General features: G+C 39.6%; 1 protein-coding gene and 2 pseudogenes across 5 annotated transcripts in view; all 3 read right to left on the bottom strand.

Annotated features, from left to right (window-relative positions):
* Nucleotides 1-930, bottom strand: part of HDAC11 (histone deacetylase 11) — a 22409-nt gene extending 21479 nt beyond the window's left edge. For 3 of the 5 annotated variants that reach the window (XM_006917442.3, XM_025050734.1, XM_025050733.1), the window contains exon 1: nt 779-930. In XM_006917442.3, the coding sequence (XP_006917504.1) occupies nt 779-780 (2 nt within the window). In that variant the 5' untranslated portion in view covers nt 781-930. The remainder of the gene's footprint in view (nt 1-778) is intronic. The other 2 variants (XM_025050736.1, XM_025050735.1) reach the window with 2 other exon arrangements.
* Nucleotides 931-3435: 2505 nt separating this feature from the next.
* On the bottom strand, nt 3436-3554 carry LOC112484339 (annotated as a pseudogene).
* Nucleotides 3555-11488: 7934 nt separating this feature from the next.
* LOC102878499 lies at nt 11489-12074 on the bottom strand (annotated as a pseudogene).
* Nucleotides 12075-20159: the final 8085 nt, after the last annotated feature.

Raw genomic sequence — 20159 nt, 5'->3', positions numbered from 1 at the left:
TTTCCCTGCACTATTCAGCCCAATCTTCATAGTAGCCTTGGGAGATAGGCACCACCATCTATCTCATCAAAGGCTTGGAGAGACCAGGTGTGCCCAAGGACACACAGCGGGTCTGTGTAGCCGGGATGTACACCCAGGTGTGCTGGCTGCAAGGCCTCAGCACCTCACTTCCACATTATAACAATTACAGCGAACAGCTGTGTAGCCCTAGGCCTCAGTTTCCTCAATTATAAAATGTGTGAGTGTTGCGAGGATTCAGAAAATATATCTAAGTAGCTGGGCCCAGAAAGCGCTGTCCTTGAGAGTTAGGGTCCCAGAAACAGCAGGTAGGGGCTAGTGCAGGCTGTGGCCCAACGCGGAGACAGGAGTGGGGTCAACTACGGCCCGCCGCCCAGCTTACTCCCCGCCCGACCCCATCACACCTCCTCAGCGGCTACACAGGGACCAGAAACAAGGGCTCCAGATGCAGCTACTGCGGGGGGCTTTCAGTGGTGGGGCCGGAGGACAGACGTCAGACGCGCGCCTGTCGCGGGCCACCGCCCTGGTCGGGGTCCCGAGGCAGGCGCACGTCCCTTGGGCCGCAGAGAAATGGCGCGGGGCTGGCGCGGCGCGCGGGGACAGCCTAGGCACAGCCAGCCAGAACGCCCCCTCGCCCGCCATACGTGGGCCCGCACGTCGTGGGACCACCCGGCCGCCCGCGTCCTTCTACTTCCACCCACGGGGACCCCTGGAAACCCTGGAGGCTTGGCCCGGCGTCCCCAACCCGCGCCACACTCACATCCCGGGGCCGGGCACTCCCTGCGCTGGCTACCGCTCCACAACCGGGCGGGACGGGGCACGGCCCCGCCCAGGACACGCCCCCGGTCGTCTCCGCTGGGGGCGGGACCAGGACTCCGCCTCGTCCGCCTCGGTACCCGCGCCTGCGTCACAGAGGGTTGTAGTCCCACGATACGGGTTCGCACAGGAAGGAGGCCACGTTCTCAACGCCCATCAAGCGCGAAGTCCCGCCTTCCTTAGAGAAATACCCAGTGGACTCGCGCCTGGCTCGGAAAGCCACGCCCATAGAGGGAGAGAGCCGCAGAAGTTTTCACTACGGCGAGGCACAGAGTTGGGACGTGCGGAATCGCTCCGCCCCGGGGGAGGGACCATTCTGTGCCACGTCCCCGACAGTCCAGCATTTCTGCGGTCTTGGACCGCTAGGAGACCTGGGAGTTCGATAACCCCAGCTTCCCGGCGGACTCGGAGGGAAGTTGCAGTATGACCTTAAGCAAACGTCTGCGCTCTGGGCTCTCTGTTTCCACGAGTAAAATTTGCAGGTTGGGAGCCGTGTTCTCTGGCCCTGATATCTCTGATCTAATGGGATCCATGACCTCTCTGACTTGAGGCCACATGCTCCCCCTCCCTCAGGGAGTGAAGCCTCTAACCCCAACTTTGGTGGCTCTGACTTGAGACAAGCACTCCTCACACAAGCCATTTAAATTCTTTGAGTCAGTTTTCTCATCAATAGAACTGGGCTGGTGATCCAATCTTCAGGGTACAGTCGGATATCTGTGCACACTCACCCCCTCCTCTCCCTCACCCTGAGAAGCCAAGACTACCTCCAAGGACAGCTGATGGTGTCTTGGAGCTGGACCCTGGGAAGAGGCCCCAACAACAGAGCTCCAGAGGACAGAGACAATGGACCTCTCTGTGGGCCCAGCTGTCCCTGCTAACCAAACAGAAGCAGCTGACTCCAGGGCCACCAGGAGAGGGGTAGCTGGGATTCCTGATGGCTCCGTGAAGACATCAGTATAACAGCGTGGGCCACCATGAAGAGGAAGGGCACAGGCAGTGCCCTTCATGTGCCTGTCAATTGATTGCATGATGGCTTTGGATTCTTACAATCCAATCCCATGAGTGGGTGCCATCGTCATCCCAATTTTATCATGAGGTAACTGAGGTACAGGTGTGTTTTTAACCCAGACTCAGCCACCTACCAGTGTAGTGGCCTTGGGTAACTTGCTTCAGCTCTCTGGTCCTTCATTTCTGCATCTGAAAATGTGATACCGCCCATCTACCTCATGGGAAAGTTGAGAAAATCATAGTAATGCTGATTATTTAAAGAGGACATAGCATATGTTAGGTTCAATTCTGCAAGCTTTATGCACATTTTCTTTTTTTGCTTTATGCTCATTTAATCCTTATAGGACCCCTAGGAAGCAAACTATGATCATTGCCATTTTACAGATGAGGAAACTGAGGCACAGAATGAAGTAATTTGCTCAAAGATCAGGGATGTTGACAGATGTAAACTATTTTCACAGAGATAAAAAAGTAACATTTAATAACAACCATAAGAAAAAAGTGTATACAATGGCCTTGTGTCATTGTGAGAGGCCAACTTCATTTCAGGGAATTTGCTCTGTGGTTTGGGAAGCCACATAGACAAGCCTCTTGTTGGGAGAATAAGAATCTGGGGCAGGCTGGATCCAGGAGCTGAGACCAAAGGAAGTGGCATTGCTCTGAGTAAGAGGGTTTTTAAAGTTTGGTCTGGTGTAGCTGAGGGGGAAGTTGTTCTGGGGAACTGCAGGATCTTGGAAACACCTTTAAACCACCATGTCAGCCTGGATCACCTACCCACACTATCACCTGTGGGAAAAATAAACTATTATTCATGCTGCATGTTTGGGGGCCTCTTTGTTACAGAATCCTAGCATGTCTACTCAATAAGATACTCCTGGGACATACTCAGTGAAACCAGCAGGCAGGATCCAAAAGCCTTTGTCAAGCTCACAGTATGCTGGAAGAGACTTGAAACTAGGAAACTAGGAAACAATCCTAATTATAAAATGTCATAAGTACTGTGAAAGGCAGAAGGTGGATGGCGATAGAGAATGATGATACTCCTTAATTTAGACTGGTTAGAAAGTCCCCTTTGAAAAGATGATTGTTTTTCACTTTTTAACCATGTATATCTTATTTTAAAATGTCATTGTGATAAAACAAGACACTGACTTATTGAACGTTGTATACTTATTATTTCCCCCTTTTCATGCAATCTCGGAATACATTTAAAACTAAAATGAATAAGAAACCCCTCAAACTAACACTTTGTTTTTTAAAAATACAGGAATACAAAGGACATTAACTGTAGAAATGCAGCAAAGATGAATAATTGGCACATCCAATATTTCAATATTTGTTAATATTAAATTGACACAGTATTAAAACCATGCTCTTTAAGTTCAAGTAAACATTTATTTCCACTTCAGTACCTAGCAGTTTTATATATATATATTAAAGTTAATAAATAATGCCAATATAATTTTCGATGAAACTTAGAAGCTATCACGCTATAGAAATCAAGGTGTTATTTATTATAAAGTTGATTATTGTTTATCTTCATACTTAAATTATGAGGTATATGTATAGATATATATTATATATATTTTTTAATGCCTATAGCACCTGGTCTTCCTAGGTGGTCTCCTACCCAAGTACTAACCAGGCCCAACCCAGCTTAGCTTCCGAGATCAGACAAGATCAGGCACGTTCAGGGTGGCTTGGCCGTAGGCAGTTTTATATATATTTAACACAACAGTAACAATAACAACAATATTAACTAGTATTTGTTAAACCCATAATGAGTACCAAGCACTGCTAAATATGTAAAATATGTCTTTTGTTATTTGTTTGTTTTATTGATGAAGAGGTGATTTTTAAACAAGCAGAGGAAATTTTAAATGTAAAAGTCTTGAGGGCAGAAGGAGCTTGTAATTAAGGAGCAGAAAAAAAGAGTGTATATTTTATTTCTACCACAGTGGGAAACTGTATGTACCAGGATCCCAGGAGGAGGGACAAGACTCAATAGGGTTTATTGAAAAGAGTTTAATGAAAGGGCAATTTACCTAATGTGTGTGTAGGAGTTAAGGAAATCAACAGGGTATGGTGCAGTACCAGGGCTGGCAATAGTGGGGAGACTTTACCCACTAAACCTGAAGGGAGGAGGAGGGGAGTGGTTTCCTGAAACCAGGAAGAGCTACGACTATGGGTCGGGTCCCCTGAGAAGAGCAGTGGCTAGAGAGGACCACGGCCACTTCCAAAACTGGAGGTAGATGGGAAAAAGATTCCAACTTTTCTCTCTTCCCGCCCTCTGATGCCCATTGGTGCCCCCCATTGGCTGAAGCCTACTGGGAGCCAACATCAAGGAAGCCCAGGTGACGGTGTCCACAGAGGTCAGCTTTATTAGGGGACACAGAGCAGGGTAGAAAACTGTGGCAGGTAAATCCATGGGGTGGAGGGTAAGTAGAGAATACACACTGGTGTTTTAGGTGATCTTGGAGATTTCTCCAGCCCTTTCTGAGCCAACTCTCATAAAAGAAGTGAGTTGGGTTTGAAAACTGACCCTGTCCCTACTACTGTCTACAAACATCTTATTGACCCATAGTGCTCATAGGGCCTATCACTGTGGAAATCTGATATTCGGGCTTGGTCACCTCTGCCTATCATCCATACCACATGCCAAATCAAAGAGCTAGTCCTACCTGTGAGCAGGTATGAGAAATCATTGCATCTGTTAGAGCCCCCTGCCTCAGCCTTAGTCAGAAGAGGTTGGTGGGGCCTCTTGAAACCAGTGTGAATGTTTGTATGCCCTGGGCAGGATGAAATAATCACTCTCATTACTGGATTCCTAGCAGTAGTTTGCTCTACCAGGAAAGACTGGCCCTGAGGGAATTCCACAGCTGTGGGAACTCATTAGCCCACAGTGCTGCCTGGCCTCTTACTTGAAGGCATGTGAAGCCAACAACAAACAGCACACATGCACTTGGGTCCTCCCTCAGCTGCACCCACAGAGAGAGACACAAATACTCCACAACCACAGGCACACACCAACCTCATCACATCCAAACACATATATAAATGCACAGACAGTTACAGACACATATCACAGATGCTCACAGTAAGATACCCACAGTGCTTGCCACCACACCTCAGCCCAAGTCTGGTTGCCCCTGCCAATTCTTTAATTTTTTTCAGTTTTCATTCTTCTGATTGTCCCTAGATGGAAGTCAGACGCCCCATAGTATGCTTCTGCAGATCCCTGAACCTCTCTGGAATGGTGTCTCTCTCATTGTTGTCCCTCTTTCCCAGAAGGGGAAGTTCTTGAAACACAAATATTAAAGAAGGAAAGGAAGGAAAGAGAGACAAAGGGAGGGAGACATATAGACTTGATAAACACGTGACAGTATGATATAAGTATGTCAGAAGCAGATTAAGGTTCTATTGGGCCTGATGTTTATTCAATGGGAAGGGGAATTGTTTTTCAAAAACAGAAAACTAAAACCATGAATACGAATTAAAGACAGAGCCTTGAAAGGGGCCTTTGTAAATGAGGGACCTGGAGAACTTAACAGTAAAGCTACTGTCACATGCATGAAACAGATGTGTAAGCCCACGAACGCATGTGGGAGCACAGACACAGGTACCACCAACTCCCAGACAGGCATGCACATGTGACTCCAGGCCTTAACTGCAATCAGGGGCTGGGCCCACCTAGGCACCAGCCTTTGGAGACCCCTGCAGCCCTCACTTAGAAAATAGGCTTCATACTGTCAGCACAGTAAATAGTTCTCAAGTGCTTACCAGTGTGGACTAGGTCAGTGAGTAAAGAACCATGCTCTTTACTCATATGTATATGTACGCTGTTTTTAAAATATAAATATATCGTTAAGAACAAATTAAAATGTGTGTACGTTCATTTAAAAACAAAAAAGGCTTCAGCTCAGCAGCTTCCACACCCATAGAGCATCTTCTGGGACACATGCCAGTATGTGCACTTCGCTATTTCTGAGGAGTGGATCCTTCTCCTGCCTCCTCACACAGACCCCTAACCCCACATCCCTCTTTCCCAGTATCAGCTGCCTCACCAGATTAACAGGACAAGGAAGAATGGGGAGAAGGTGGGAGTTGCCTCTGGAGAGAGGTTCAGGCCAACACTCAGTAAAGTATCAACCTCTGGCTGTTAGAGCCAGCAACACCCCCAGCCCTTCCTACTGTCTTTTCTTGAGGTTGAGAGATCCAGGCCCAAAGGGAGAGAGCTTGAGCTCTATGAGTGTCTTATTAGGAAACCACACTATAGCATGCACACACAGAATCACACATTTTTCTGGAATGCAGGAGATTTTAAAAGAATTTGTTTTTCAATACAAAAAAAGCATAAAGAAAACAAAAATGACTTGTAATGCTGCTGCATAGATAATCCCAGTGGCATTTTAGAAAGAAAGTTAATGCATGCACACATTTAGAAAATTCAGACAGTTCCAAAAGATAATACAACTAAAGCTAACACCTTCTTGCCTATGGCAGTTCCTCTCACTGGAGAGCACTCTGTGTTTCCTTCCCAAACACTTTGTATATCAGCACATTTACTGAGAAAAAGAGAATCAAACTCTGCCCACTGTTTTTTACCTTGCAATTTTTTCCACCTAAAATAGATTTCTACAGATCTTTCCATGTCAACAAAGCCTAATCTACCACCTTCTTTATAATGGTTTTGCCTTATTTCATTATATGATTGCATTCTCTGTTGAGATGTATTTATTTCCAGTTTCTTTGCTCTTATAATACTCCAACAGCAACTTGGTGTACCTGGACGTACTATAAATATTTCCACTGGGTCAGTTAGGAATGGAAGAACTGGGTAAAAGGGAATGTGCTTTTTAAAATTCTGGTAGAGATTGCAAAAATGCTCTTTTAAAAGATGGCACTAATCTACACTTTTATCAACAAAGTATGAGACAGACTGTCTCTCTATACTCTTCTGCAAATCTGAGGAGTAAAAAGTAAAATCTCAGTGTTTTCTTTACAGCTTTATTGAGATAATAATTCATAATACAGCTATATAATTCACTTATTTAAAGTAAGTTAGTCAATAGTTTTTAGAATAGAGTTGTGCAACTACAATCAGTTTTAGAACATTTTCATCATCCTCAAAAGAAACTCTGTATGCATTAACAGACACTATCCCATTTCCTCCCACTCTCCAGTCCTGGGCAACCATTTTTTAAAAAATTATTGTAAAATTACAGTTGACATACAATATTATATTACTTTTATGTCTACAACACAGTGATTAGACATTTATATACCTTACAAATGGATCACTTCGATTAGTCTAGTACCTGACACTATTCATAGTTATTACAATATTACTGACTATATTCCCTATGCTGTACTTTACATCCCCATGACTCTTTTTATAAGTGGCAATTTATACTTCTTAATCCCTTTCACTTTTTTTACCCATCCCACCCACCCTACTCTCATCCAGTGACCCTCAATTTGTTGTCATTGAGCTCATTCCTGTTTTGTTTATTTCGTTTTTTAGATTATACACAAAAGTTAAATCTTATGATATTTATCTTTCTCTGACTTTTCACTTAGCATAATAACCTCTGGGTCCATCCGTGTTGTCACAAATGGCATGATTTCATTCATTTTTATGGCTGAGTAATATTCCATTTATATATGTACTATGTCTTCTTTATCCATTCTCTATTTTTGGCATGTGAGTTGCTTCCATAACTTGACTATTGTAAATAATGCTGCAATGAACATAGGGGTACATATATCTTTTTGAATTAGTGTTTTGGATTTCTTTGGATAAATACCCTGAAGTGGAATTGCTGGGTCATATGGTAGTTCTATTTTAAATTTTTTGAGGAAACTCCATACTGTTTTCCACAGTGACTGCACCAATTTACAATTCCACCAACAGTCCATGAGGGTTCCCTTTTCTCCACATCCTCACTAATACTTGTTGTTTGTTGATTTATTCATAGTTGTCATTCTAACAAGTGTTAGGTGATATCTCACTGTGATTTTGATTTGTATTTCCCTAATGATTAGTGATAGTAAGCATTTTTTTTCTTGTCTATTGGCCTTCTGTATGTCCTCTTTGGAGAAATATCTGTTCAGGTCCTCTGCCCATTTTTTAATTACATTGTGGGTTTTCGTTTTGGGGTTTTGTTTTTTTTTTTTCAATGTTGGGCTCTATGAGTTCTTTATATATTTTGGACATTAATCCTTTATTGAATATATTATTTGCAAATATCTTCTCCCATTCAGTAGGTTGATTTTTCATTTTGTTGGTTTCCTTTGCAGTACAAAGGCTTTTTAATTTGATGTAGCCCCAGTTGTTTATTTTTGTTTTTGTTGTCTTTGGCCTATGAGACATATCCAAAAAAAAAAAAAAAAAAAGTTTATTGCCTATATTGTCTTCTACAAGTTTTGTGGTTTCAGGTCTTACATTTCAGTCTTTAATCCATTTTGAGTTTATTCTTTTACGTGGTATGTTTTTTTTGTTTTTTTTTTTTTTTTTTTTTTTTTTTTTTGCATGTATCTGTCTAGTTTTCCCAATGCCATTTATTGAAGAGACTGTCTTTACCCCCACTGTATATTCTCTCCTCCTGTGTCATAGATTAATTGACCATAGTTGTGGGTTTATTTCTGGGCTCTCTATTCTGTTCCATTGATCTAAGTATAATACTATTATGCCAGTACCATGCTGTTTTGATTCTTATAGCTTGATATCAGGTAGCTTAACTTTGTTCTTCTTTCTTAAGATTGCTTTGGCTATTCAAGGTCTTTTGGAGTTCCATATAAATTTAGGATTTGTTCTACTTCTCTGAAAAATGCCATTGGTATTTTGATAGGGACTGCACTGAATCTGTAGATTGCTTTGGGTAGTATGGACATGTTAACGATGATTATTCTTCCTACCCATGAGCATGGTATGTGCTTCTATTTATTTGTATCTTCTTCAATTTCTTTTTCAATAACTTAGAATTTTCCAAGAACAGGTCTTTTATCTCCTTGGTTAATTTGATTCTTAGGTATTTCATTGTTTTTGATGCAATTGTAAATAGGATTGTTTTTTAAATTTCTCTCTGATAGTTCATTGCTGGCAAATAAAATGCAACCAATTTCTGAATATTAATTTTGTATCCAACTACTTTGCTGAATTCATTTATTAGTTTTAATAGGTTTTTAGTGCAATCTTTAGGGTTCTCTATATGTAGTATCATGTCATCTGCAAATAATAACTTTTATTTCTTCCTTTCAAATTTGACTGCCATTTATTTATTTATTTATTTATTTATTTATTTATTTAGGCTGATGGCTATGGCAAGGACTTCCAGTACTATGTTGATATAAGAGATGAAAGTGGACATCTTTGTCTTGTTCCTAATATTAAAGTATAGACTTTCAGCTTTTCACCATTGATTATGATGTTAGCTTTGGGTTTGTCATACATGGTCTTTATTTTGTTGAGATACATTTCCTTTATTCCCACTTTGCTGAACGTTTTTATCATAAGTGGATGCTTGATTTTGTCAAATGTTCATATCTACTGATATGTACATATGATTTTTATCATCTCTTTTGTTTGTGTGATATATCACATTAATTGATTTGCGAATATTGAACCCACCTTGCATCCCAAGAATAAATCCCACTTCATATGGTGTATGATCTTTTTTATGTATCACTGAATTCAGTTTGGTAATATTTTGTTGAAGATTTTTGCATCTATGTTCATCAGGAATACCGGATTTTGATTTCCTTCCTTCTTTCCTTCCTTCCTTCCTTCCTTCCTTCCTCCCTCCCTCCCTCCCTCCCTTCCTTTCCTTTCCTTTCCTTTCCTTTCCTTTCCTTTCCTTTCCTTTCCTTTCCTTTCCTTTCTTGTAGCGCCGTTGTATAGTTTTGATATCAGGGTAATGCTGCCACATAAAATGAGTTTGGGAGAACTTTTTTGGACTAGTTTGAGAAGGATAGGTGCCAATTATTCTTTGAATGTTTGATAAAATTTACCTGTAAAGCCATCTGTCCAAGGCTTTCGTTTGTTGTGTGTGTGTTGATTATTAATTTGATTTCATTAGTAGTTATCGGTCTGTTCAGATTTTCTGTTTCTTCTTGATTTAGTTTTGGAAGTTTGTATGTTTTTATAAATGTATCCATTTCTTCCAGGTTGTCCAACTTGTTGGCATATAATTGTTCACAGTATTTTCTTTTAATCCTCTACATTTCTATGGTATAAGTTGTCACTTCTCTTTCATTTATGATTTTATTCATTTGGGCCTTCCCTCTTTTTTTCTTGATGAGTCTGTCTAAAGATTTATCAGTACTGTTTATCTTTTAAAGACAAGCTCTTGGTTCTATTGATCTGTGCTATTGCTTTTTCATCTCAATTTAATTTATTTCTGTGCTGACCTTTATTATTTCCTTTCTTCTATTATTCTAGGCTTTATTTTTTGTTCTTTTTCTTTGTTTGCTGTATAGGTGTAAGATTAGATTTTTTATTTGAAATTTTTCTTGTTTTATTTTGAGAGAGCCCTGTATTGCTATGAATTTCCCTCTTAGAACTGCTTTGGCTGTGTCCTATACATTTTTAGGTCATTGTGTTTTCATTTTCATTTCTCTCAAGGTATCTTTTAATTTTTTTCTTGATCTCATTGTTAACCCATTTATTGTTTACTAGCATGTTATTTAGTCTCCATGTGTTTGTGTGTTTTTCAGTTTTCTTCTTATAATTGATTTCTAGTTTCATACCACTGGGATCGGAGAAGATGCTTGATATTATTTCAGTTTTCTTGAATTTATTGAGACTTGTTTTGTGGCCTGACTTTCGGCCTATTCTAAAAAAATGTTCCATATGTACTTGAAAAGATTATATCTTCTGCTGCTTTTGTGTGAAATGTTCTAAAAATATCAATTAAATCTATCTGGTCTAATGTGTCCTATAAGGCCACTGTTTCCTTGTTGATTTTTTTTTGTCCAGATGATCTTTTCATCAATGTCAATGAGGTGTTAAAGTCCCCTACTATTGTTGTATTGCTGTTGATCTATCCCTCCCCGCCTTTTATTTAATCAATATTTGCTTTATATATTTAGGTGTTCTCATATCGGGTGGATGAATGTTTACAAGAGTTATATCTTCTTGCTGGCTTAATCTCTCTATCATCATGAAATGCCCTTGTTTGTCTCTTGTTACTGCCCTTGTCTTAAAGTCTATTTTGTCTGATATAAGCATTGCTACCCCACCTTTTTTTTTTTTCATTTTCATTTGCCCAAAATATCTTTTTCTATCCCTTCACTTTCAGTTTGTATGGACATTTTGATCTGAACTGGTTCTCCTAGAGGCAGCATACAAATGTTGTTTGTTTGTTTGTGTCAATTCAGCCACTGTATAACTTTTGATTGGAGCATTTAGTCCATTTACATTTGAAGTAATTATTGACAGGTATGTAGTTATTGCCATTTTATTAATTGTTTTCTGATTGTTTTTGTAGTTTTTCTCTGTTCCTTTTTTATTCTCTCACTCTTCTCTTATATGTTTGTGACTTTCTATAGTGTTATATTTAAATTACTTTTTCTTTATTTCTTGTATATCTTTTTTTGACAGTCTTAAATTGTTTATTTGGAAAGAATTTTACAAACAATATTTATATTAGTGGCAATGGTGGAGCTGGAGAGTATTACACCTTCTTCAAGCTGCACAGTGAGAACTACCAATAGTGTGTTGAAACTTGTGGCCTGCAGACATCAGACCTTGTATCTCCCTGTGCTTATGGACTGGTCTGGTGATCCACTGGGTGTCAGGATTCTGTCTGATAGCTTAATGAATGGATCAATGAGAATAACCTCAAATAATTCATATGTGGAATCTTCACCAACCCAGTAAGAATTCAGGACTCTCAGAGCCCCACAGTGGTGTCCAGCTCACTCCTTGGCAACAGACTGAAAACTTAGAGCAAACATTAGCTGTTTAACACCATAATGGACAGGCTTGCTATAGATCTTACCCTTAAGAACTGAGCATTTGCGGCTACCATGGCACATATATATCTGGTATATGACGTAACCTTTCTTGGCCTTGTATCCCAGCCTACATGCTTTATTGGGCTGGGTGGGACAGGGGCCCTGTGGAGTGCAGAGAGCAAGTGATACTGCCAGCAGTGTTCCCTGAGAAGAAAACACATTATTTCCGACTGCTTCTTCTTCCATAGCTCCTGGATGTACTTTTAAGTGCCCATCGTGGCTTGCCTGACAGCTGCTGCCAGATGAAAAGGAAAGATCCTTTTCCCCTCTTGTATATCTCTTATAGATATTTGATTTGTGGCTACCGTGTGCTTTATATATATCCAAGTTATGTTTATAGCAGTCCATTTTAAGTTTATGTTTGCTTAAGTTCAAACATATTCTAAAATCATAATTTTTACTCACTCCCTCCACATATGTTTTTGTCATTTTTTACTTCTTTTATGTGTGTTTGTGTATATCCCTTGACTTATTGTTGTACTTACATATGATCTTCCTACTTTCTTTTAACTTTTGTGCTAGCTTTATAATCGGTTGATCCACTGCTTTTTCTAAGTGTTTGCTTTGTTGGTGAGATTTTTTTCATTCCTATATTTTCTTGTTCATATTTTTTATCTTTTCTACCTAAAAAGTCTCTTTAACATTTCTTGTAATACTATTTTGGTAGTGATGAACATCTTTCAGTTTTTCTAGTCAGAAAAACTGACTCTCTCCTTCAATTCTAAATGATGTACTTACTGGGTAGAGTAATCTTTGTTGTAGCTTTTTGCTTTTCATCACTTTGAATATTTTATGCCATTCTCTTGGCCTGCAAAGATTCTGTTGAAAAATCAGCTCATAGTCTTATGGGCTTTCTCTTGTAAGTAATTACTTTTCTCTTGCTACTTTTAAGATTCTCTCTTTGCCTTTAAGCTTTGACATTTTAATTATGTTGTATCTTGGTGTGGGCCTCTTTGAGTTCATCTTTTTTGGGGCTCTTCACTTGCTGGGCTTGTATGTCCATTTCCTTTGCCAGGTTAGGAAAGTTTTCCGCTACCTTGTCTTTCAGATCGTTGATTTGCTGGTTCAGTTCATTTAATCTGCTATTTATGCCTTCTAGTATATTCTTCATTTCAGTTATTCTATTCTTTAGTTCTGATTGGTTCTTTGTAATGTTTTTTATCTACATATTTATGTTTTCTATCTCTTTGTTGAAGTTCTCACTGAGTTAATCTCGTCTTCTTCAAAGTTTGTTGAGCATCCTTATAACTAGTATTTTGAATTCTGTATGTGATAGATCGCTTGTCTCTGTTCTGTAGTTCTTTTTCTGGAGTTTTGTCCTGTTCTTTCATTTGGGACATGTTTCTTTGTCTCCTCATTTTGACTGACTCCATGTGTTTGTTTCCATGTATTAGCTAGATCTGCCATGTCTCCTGGTCTTGACATAGTGGCTTTATATAGTGGGGCTCAGTGGCAGTCTCCCTGGTCACCTAAACTGGGTGCTCCAAGCATGTCCCCTATGTGGGTTGTGTGTTCCCTCCTGTTGTAATTGGGCCTCAATTGCTGCTAGCATGTCAGTGGGTAGGTTTGACCCTCAGGCTGACTACTAGTGAGGGCTGGCAGTGACTACAGCAGACAAGTTGTTATGCAAGGCCTGACCCCACAAAGCAGAATTCATTTTAGTGGGCCTCTGGTTCCAGCCAGTCCACCCTTTGGTGTGTCAGTTGTGAAACTTGTTAGGTGGGCCCCTGAAGCTGGCTACCAGGTGTGTTGAGTCTAGATCCTCTTGAGATGTGCTCCAGTGTAGGTCAAGTTCAGCTACTGCTTGTGTCTGGCTTGGGCCCTCTTAGTAGGAACTACAAATTGATCTACATTTGATTGCTGCTTGTACTGGGCTTATAGGTGCTTGAGAGAGACTACTCTATAAACTGAGGCTGGCACCCTTAGGTGGGCACATTGTAAGCCAAAACCAGTCGCCACTTGTGCCAGGCTTGTGGCCACTTAGCTGGAGTTAAGTTATAGGCCAAGACTCGCTGCTGCTTGTGCCAGGTTTGGGGCCACCTGATGGGAGTTACAGTGCAAATTGAGACCTGTTACTGTTTGTGCTGGGCTTGGGGTTGCTTGGCAGGAGCTACAATGCATGCTGAAGCTGGCCACTGTTTGTGTGGAGTTTGTGGACCTTTGAGAGAGTCTGTAGCATGAGCCGAGTGTGGCTGTCACTTGCATGGGATTTACAGACCTTCGAGAAAGTCTGCAGCATAAGCCTAAGGCAGCCACCACTCATGTGGGGTTTGAGGCCCTTCGAGTGAGTCTGAAGCATGAACCAAGGCAGGCTGCTTTTGTGGAGGAGCCCTTGGAAGATGCTCTGACTGGGTGAATGAGTTAGGTGGGGCAAGGTCTCAGGGAATCGCCAGGGCAGGGTTAATAATGTTAGCTAGGTTAATGGAGAGCACAGATTTGGCACCTGCCTGTGCAGGGCCAGCTGGGTAGGAGGAGTGTTCAACAAAGGATCAATCGTGTTTGCCAGCACTTCCCTTCCCAGCAAGAGCTGCCCTGACCCCTACCCATCCAGCCCTCACCCTGAAGCTAGTGTCAGAATCATACTATTGATTTGAGCTCTTTGTTAATCAAAAAAAATGTAGTTCATTGTCTAGTACATGTGTTGTAAATACATTTTTTCTAGTTTTTCATTGTTCCTTTGACTTGATTTTTGATATTTTGTGATATTCAGAAATAATTTTTAAAATATTTTCAAAGTTAGTAAACTTTTCTCTTTAGGCTTAGTAAGGTCTTTCTTACCATGATTATAAATTTATCCAAAACTTCTTCAAGAATCTTCATGGTTTTTCCTTTTTCTCCCCCTTCTTTTGTAACATATAAGACTTTGGTCCATATGGAGTTTATTCTGGTTCCAGAGTAAATGTCCAGTGTTCTTTCCAGATAGTTAAGTAAACATTTCAACATCTGTAATTGAAGAACCTTCTTGTTGCTACCTATTTGGAATGTCATCTTACCACAAATTACATATTCTTATACATTCAAACCTTCAGAACTCTCCAGCACAGTGGTTCTTAATGCTGGCCACACGTTAGAATCATCTCGTGGAATTAAGAAAACATTGATATCAAAGTCAGGTCCCACACCATTGGACTAGAATCTCTGAGGGTAGCACCCAAGTTTTGCTTTGTTTTGTTTGTTTTCTAGAAGCACTTTAGGTGATTCTAATGTGAAGCCAGGGCAAGAACCACCACTCTGTATGTTTCATTGAATTATTTAGCTATATCTTCTCTTTTAAGAAACCATATTTTAGTAAGATTGGCCATTCTTCACATATGTATTTTTCCAGATTTATTAGTATTTTGTCAGTTTGGGAAAAAAGGCATATTATTCAAATTTAGGCCCCCTGATCTTATTTTCAGCCAACAAATATTTACTGAGCATCTACTACATGCCAGCACTGACTTAGGCAGTGAGGATACAGGAGTGAACAAGATAGAAAATCTCCACCTTTCAAGACCATACCTTCTATTAAAAGAGATAGACAATAAAAGAAAGATTCTCTGAGGAGGTTGAATTCGAGCTGGGCCTACATGATAATTCTGACCCAGCTTTCTCCTGTTCCTTGCTGATGACACCCCAGCATTGTTCAAGGCAGCAATGTGATTTGCCTAAGTAAAACTCCTGTTTTGCCAGTCTCCGTTGGCACACAGTTATAGCCAAAGAAGCCTAAGCTGAAGTCTGTAGGACACTAAGGGAAATGACATTTGAAGATAGGAATTGCTGACCCAATGCCAGCAACCACCCACTTCCAGTTGCATGAAGAAAACAAACCTTTGTGTTTTAGCCATCAAGAAATGGGCTTTCAGTTACTTCTGCCTGAAGAGCGTTCTTAACTGACACAACATACACCAGAGGCTTTGTGAAATAACCCATCCCTGTTCTTGACATTGCAAATTTAATGAACAAGTAGGAATTACTTTGGCAATGTGGGAGGGTAGGGAAGGTGTTCTAAACTTTGACATCAGTGTTTTAGTTTTTCTTTTAATTATAGTTAAAAAGTAATATAAATTTTACCATATTTACTATTTTGAAGTTAACAATTTAGTAGTGTTAAGAATATTCACGGTGTTATAAAACAGATCTCTAGAACTTTTCATCTTGCAAAAGTAAAACTCTATATTCATCAAACAACAACTCCACATTCCCTCTCCCCAAGCCCTGGTAACCATCATTCTGCTTTCTGTCTTTATGAATTTGACTACTCTCAGTACCTCATGTAAGTAGAATCATACAGTATTTGTCCTACTGTGACTGGCTTATTTCTCTTAGCATAATGTCCTCAAGTTTTATCCATGTTGCAGCATGTGACCAGATTTCTTTCTTTTTTAAGGATGAATAATATTCCATTGTGTGTATGTACCATATTTTCTTTATTCATTGATGGACCCTGGGTTGCTTCCACCTCTCGACTCTTGTGAATAGCGTTGTTATGAACATGGGTGTTCAACTACCTCTTTGAAGTCCTGCTTTCAATTCTTTTGGATATATGCCCAGAAGTAAAATTGCTGGATCATATGTTAATTCTATTTTCGATTTTTTGAGGAATTTTCATAGTGGCTGCACCATTTTACATTTCCAACGATAATGCACAATGATTCGTTTCTCTACATTCTCACCAGTACTTGTTATTTGCTGTTTCGGGGGTTTGTTTGTTTGTTTTTTATAATGGCCATCATAATGGGTGTGAGGTGATATCTCATTGTGGTATTGATTTGCACTTCCCTAATGATTAGTGTTGTTGAGCATCTTTTCATATGCTTGTTGGCCATTTTTATATCTTCTTTGGAAGAATGTCAATCAAGTCCTTTGCCCATTTTTAATTATGTTATTTTTGTTGCTAAGTTGCAGTTATTTTATACATTCTAGATATTAGCCCTTGTGAGGTATATGATTTTAAAATATTTCTTCGTATTCCATATGTTTTCTTTTTACTCTTTTTACTTTTTACTTGATTGTGTCTTCTGATGCACAGAATTTTTTAAGTTTGATGTAGTCTCATTTATCTTTTTTTTTTTTCCATTCATTGCCTGTACTTTTAGTACTGTAGCAAAAAAAAATTCTTGCCAAATCCAATGTCATAAAGCTTTCTTCCTATATTTTCTTATAGGAGTTTTACAGTTTTATAGTTTTAGGTTTTATATTTAGGTCTTTTGCCCATTTTACTGTCTGAGTTTTTATTATTAAAACATGCTCTGCATGACCAAGAAGTACGTGGGCTGCAGGGACATTGTTGACCATGTTGACCTCACACTTGATCATGTTAGGGCCTAGACATGATTTTCTTCAGATTACTGGAACACAGGAATGGTGATGAATTGGTGAAAATTGACCCTTTCCAAGTACCTGTGGTGATGTCCACTGGTTCTTATCTCAGGGACATTCATTCAAAAACTGCTAAATCTTCATTATCCTCATCATCACTATCATCAATGTTACCAGCATCCCATTCACACAGGTGTGCATATTTTAGGCAGAAGCCATTACCTTCACCTTCCCAAAGGTTCTAGGGAAGGCAGGCCAGGAATGATGCTTTTTTTTTTTTTTTTTTTTGCAGATGAGAAAAATTAAGCTCAGAGGTATTCTCACATAGCAAGTATGATTCTAAATGCAGAACTCTTTCTGCTACACTGAAGTTACTTCTCCACAAATATTTTTTAAATAGCTCATATACAATGACCCATACTTGGAGAATTGAGCTGAAAGAGATAATTTAAGAGAAAATTAAAATCATTGTATACTGTCAACTGAAAAACAATATCAACTAGGTGTTTTGTCACCAGAAAAAAATTTTTTTGGGAAAAATAAAGAGTTCCCGCCCAGTGCATGCAGACATGGCAAGCCATGTGCACACTCTGACCTGTGTGGCAAGTTGGAGGGGTATTATACAAGGGAGTAGGAAGTTAAGGAAAGGAGAAGTTAGAACCATAGAGCTTTCTTATAAACATAGAGTTCTTCCTACAGGGTTCTCACATGTAGGGTTCTCATGATTATATAGAATGCAAGAACTTCCATAAGTTCTAGCTCCTCCCAGAGACCCTCCCAACTGAATATGTTGGTTTAAAGTCCCTGTTAGTCTTTATCAATACCAAGGTGCTGCTTTCAATTTTGTTTGTACAAGCCACAAAACTGGAAGGTGCCCAAATACCAAACAATAGAGAAATAGTTAAGCCAACAAGTGGAGTACTTTGCAGTTAAGAGAAATGAATTTCATGATGCTTCGAGAAATGTATACCGTAACCAAGCAAAACTAAGTGGAAGCCAAGTTTATAAATAAACAATGAACACTGCTACTTAAAAACCATTCGCACCATGTTAGCCAACTGGACATGTATGCTCACAACCATCTTTACCCTTCTCTTGCCCTCTGGCTTCGCATTCATTCAATGATCAGCAGTGGTGGAACATTGAAGAATAGGAAGAGAAGAGAAGCCAAGGTGTTTCTTCATCTCTCTGCTTTCTGTGACATCTCTGGCAGTAGGAAGGGGTTCCCTTCTTTGACTTCAGCTCCCTCTTCTTCCTTGGGACCTTTTGTGATTCTAGCTCCTACCAGGAAGGTTCCTCCTGTAGTTCTAGCTTCTGCCAGACAACCCCAGCTCCTGGGTAACACCAACACTGATGCTTCTCTTTGTCCAAAAGGAGTGATACTGGGCTAATAAATGGGTTACCTCATTGTCATCTATTTGGCTTCCCAAATCCTCCATCACCTGAGTAACCAATTCCCTGAATTAAATTCCATCTGAGTAATTTGTGTTTTCCTGGCTACACCCAGGACGATGCCTATATTGATAGATAAAAATAAGAAGTTTTATTTTTTAGATCATAAATATGATGTGTTTGTTGTGCAAAATATGGAAAATCCAGAAACATATATAAATTAAATAAAAATCAGCCACAATAGCCTACTACCTAAATTCAACCACTATTACCATTCTCTACTACTTTTAATATGAGATTGTATTCTATACAATTTTATAATTTGTTTTTTCAGCTAACAGCATAAGATTTCCCCATGTTGTTTATTAATTCTTTTTAAACTTTGTTTTAAATGGATATACATAATATATCATTAGCTGTATGTACTATATCGCTGCATATTTAGATATTTTATAAGTTTTTGCGAGTATAAATAATACTATAATAAAATCTTTTTGTATATAGATTTTTCTTCTCCTGAATTTCCCATTATTTCCTTAGCTAAATTGAACCAAGGATGTGAACAATTTAAAAGTCCTCAGCATACATTATTAAACTACATTCTGCAAATACTGGACCTATTTACACTTCCCAGAACCTCACGAGAGGTCCTTGCCCATCGCTACGGTGGGACTTCCTGGATTATAAAGCTCTTTAACTGATAAGAGAGCTGCTCCTACACTTGACATAAAATATCAACAATCTAGGAAAAAGGGCTTATTTCTTAGGTGGCACAGGAGTAAGGAAAAAGACTTATATCAGTTAGCCTTTGCTGCATAACAAATCACTCCAAAAGTTAAAGGCTTAAAACAGGAATCATTCATTATTTCTTGTGAGTCTATAGGTCAGTTGGGTGGTTCTGCTAATCTGGGTCAAGCTCTGCTTATGATAGTTGGGGTCAGCTACAATGCCTTAACTGAGTTTGCCATTAACTCTCTAAGTGTACCTCTTATGTCATTCCAATTAGCTAGCCCAGGTATGTTCTCATAACAGTGGCAGGATTCCAAGAGACACAGCCAAAATGATCAAGGCCTTTTTTAAACTTCTGCTTGTATGAATTCTTCCCATATTCCATTTGCCAAAGAAAATTACGTGGTCAAGCCTATAGCTATACGCAATGGTACTACCAAAAGATGTGAATATTGGGAGGCAAGCAAAATTGGGGGCTATTATTATAATCAACCTACAAGCTGCATCTTCACCAGATGGGAACATGATCTCCATGGCAACCAGTAGGATCACTTCTGAGGCCCAGGCGGCACAACAATGAAATCTCAGTAGAGGCTGCTGACCTTCTCCCAATGCTGATTTGCTACCATGTTTAATTCCCTTGGAATGTGTAGGTGCATCCTGGGGATAGGAAGAAGGGAAGTCTTGAATTGCCACCCTAGAGAAATGGGATCTTGAAAGAAAAATTAAATTGGGGTATGCAAAATCAAGAAAGGTACAATTCTCTCACATGTGAGTATATAGACTAGAATTTGAGTCCACTACAAATGAGAGAATAATTGGCCTTAGATGAAATGAAGAGAGGAAGATAAAATGCCAGAATGCTATGAAAAAAAGTT

The sequence above is a fragment of the Pteropus alecto genome, unplaced genomic scaffold, assembly GCF_000325575.1.
Source record: "Pteropus alecto unplaced genomic scaffold, ASM32557v1 scaffold75, whole genome shotgun sequence".
In the NCBI taxonomy this organism is placed as follows: domain Eukaryota; kingdom Metazoa; phylum Chordata; class Mammalia; order Chiroptera; family Pteropodidae; genus Pteropus; species Pteropus alecto.
This window is presented reverse-complemented; position numbering and strand designations above follow the sequence as displayed.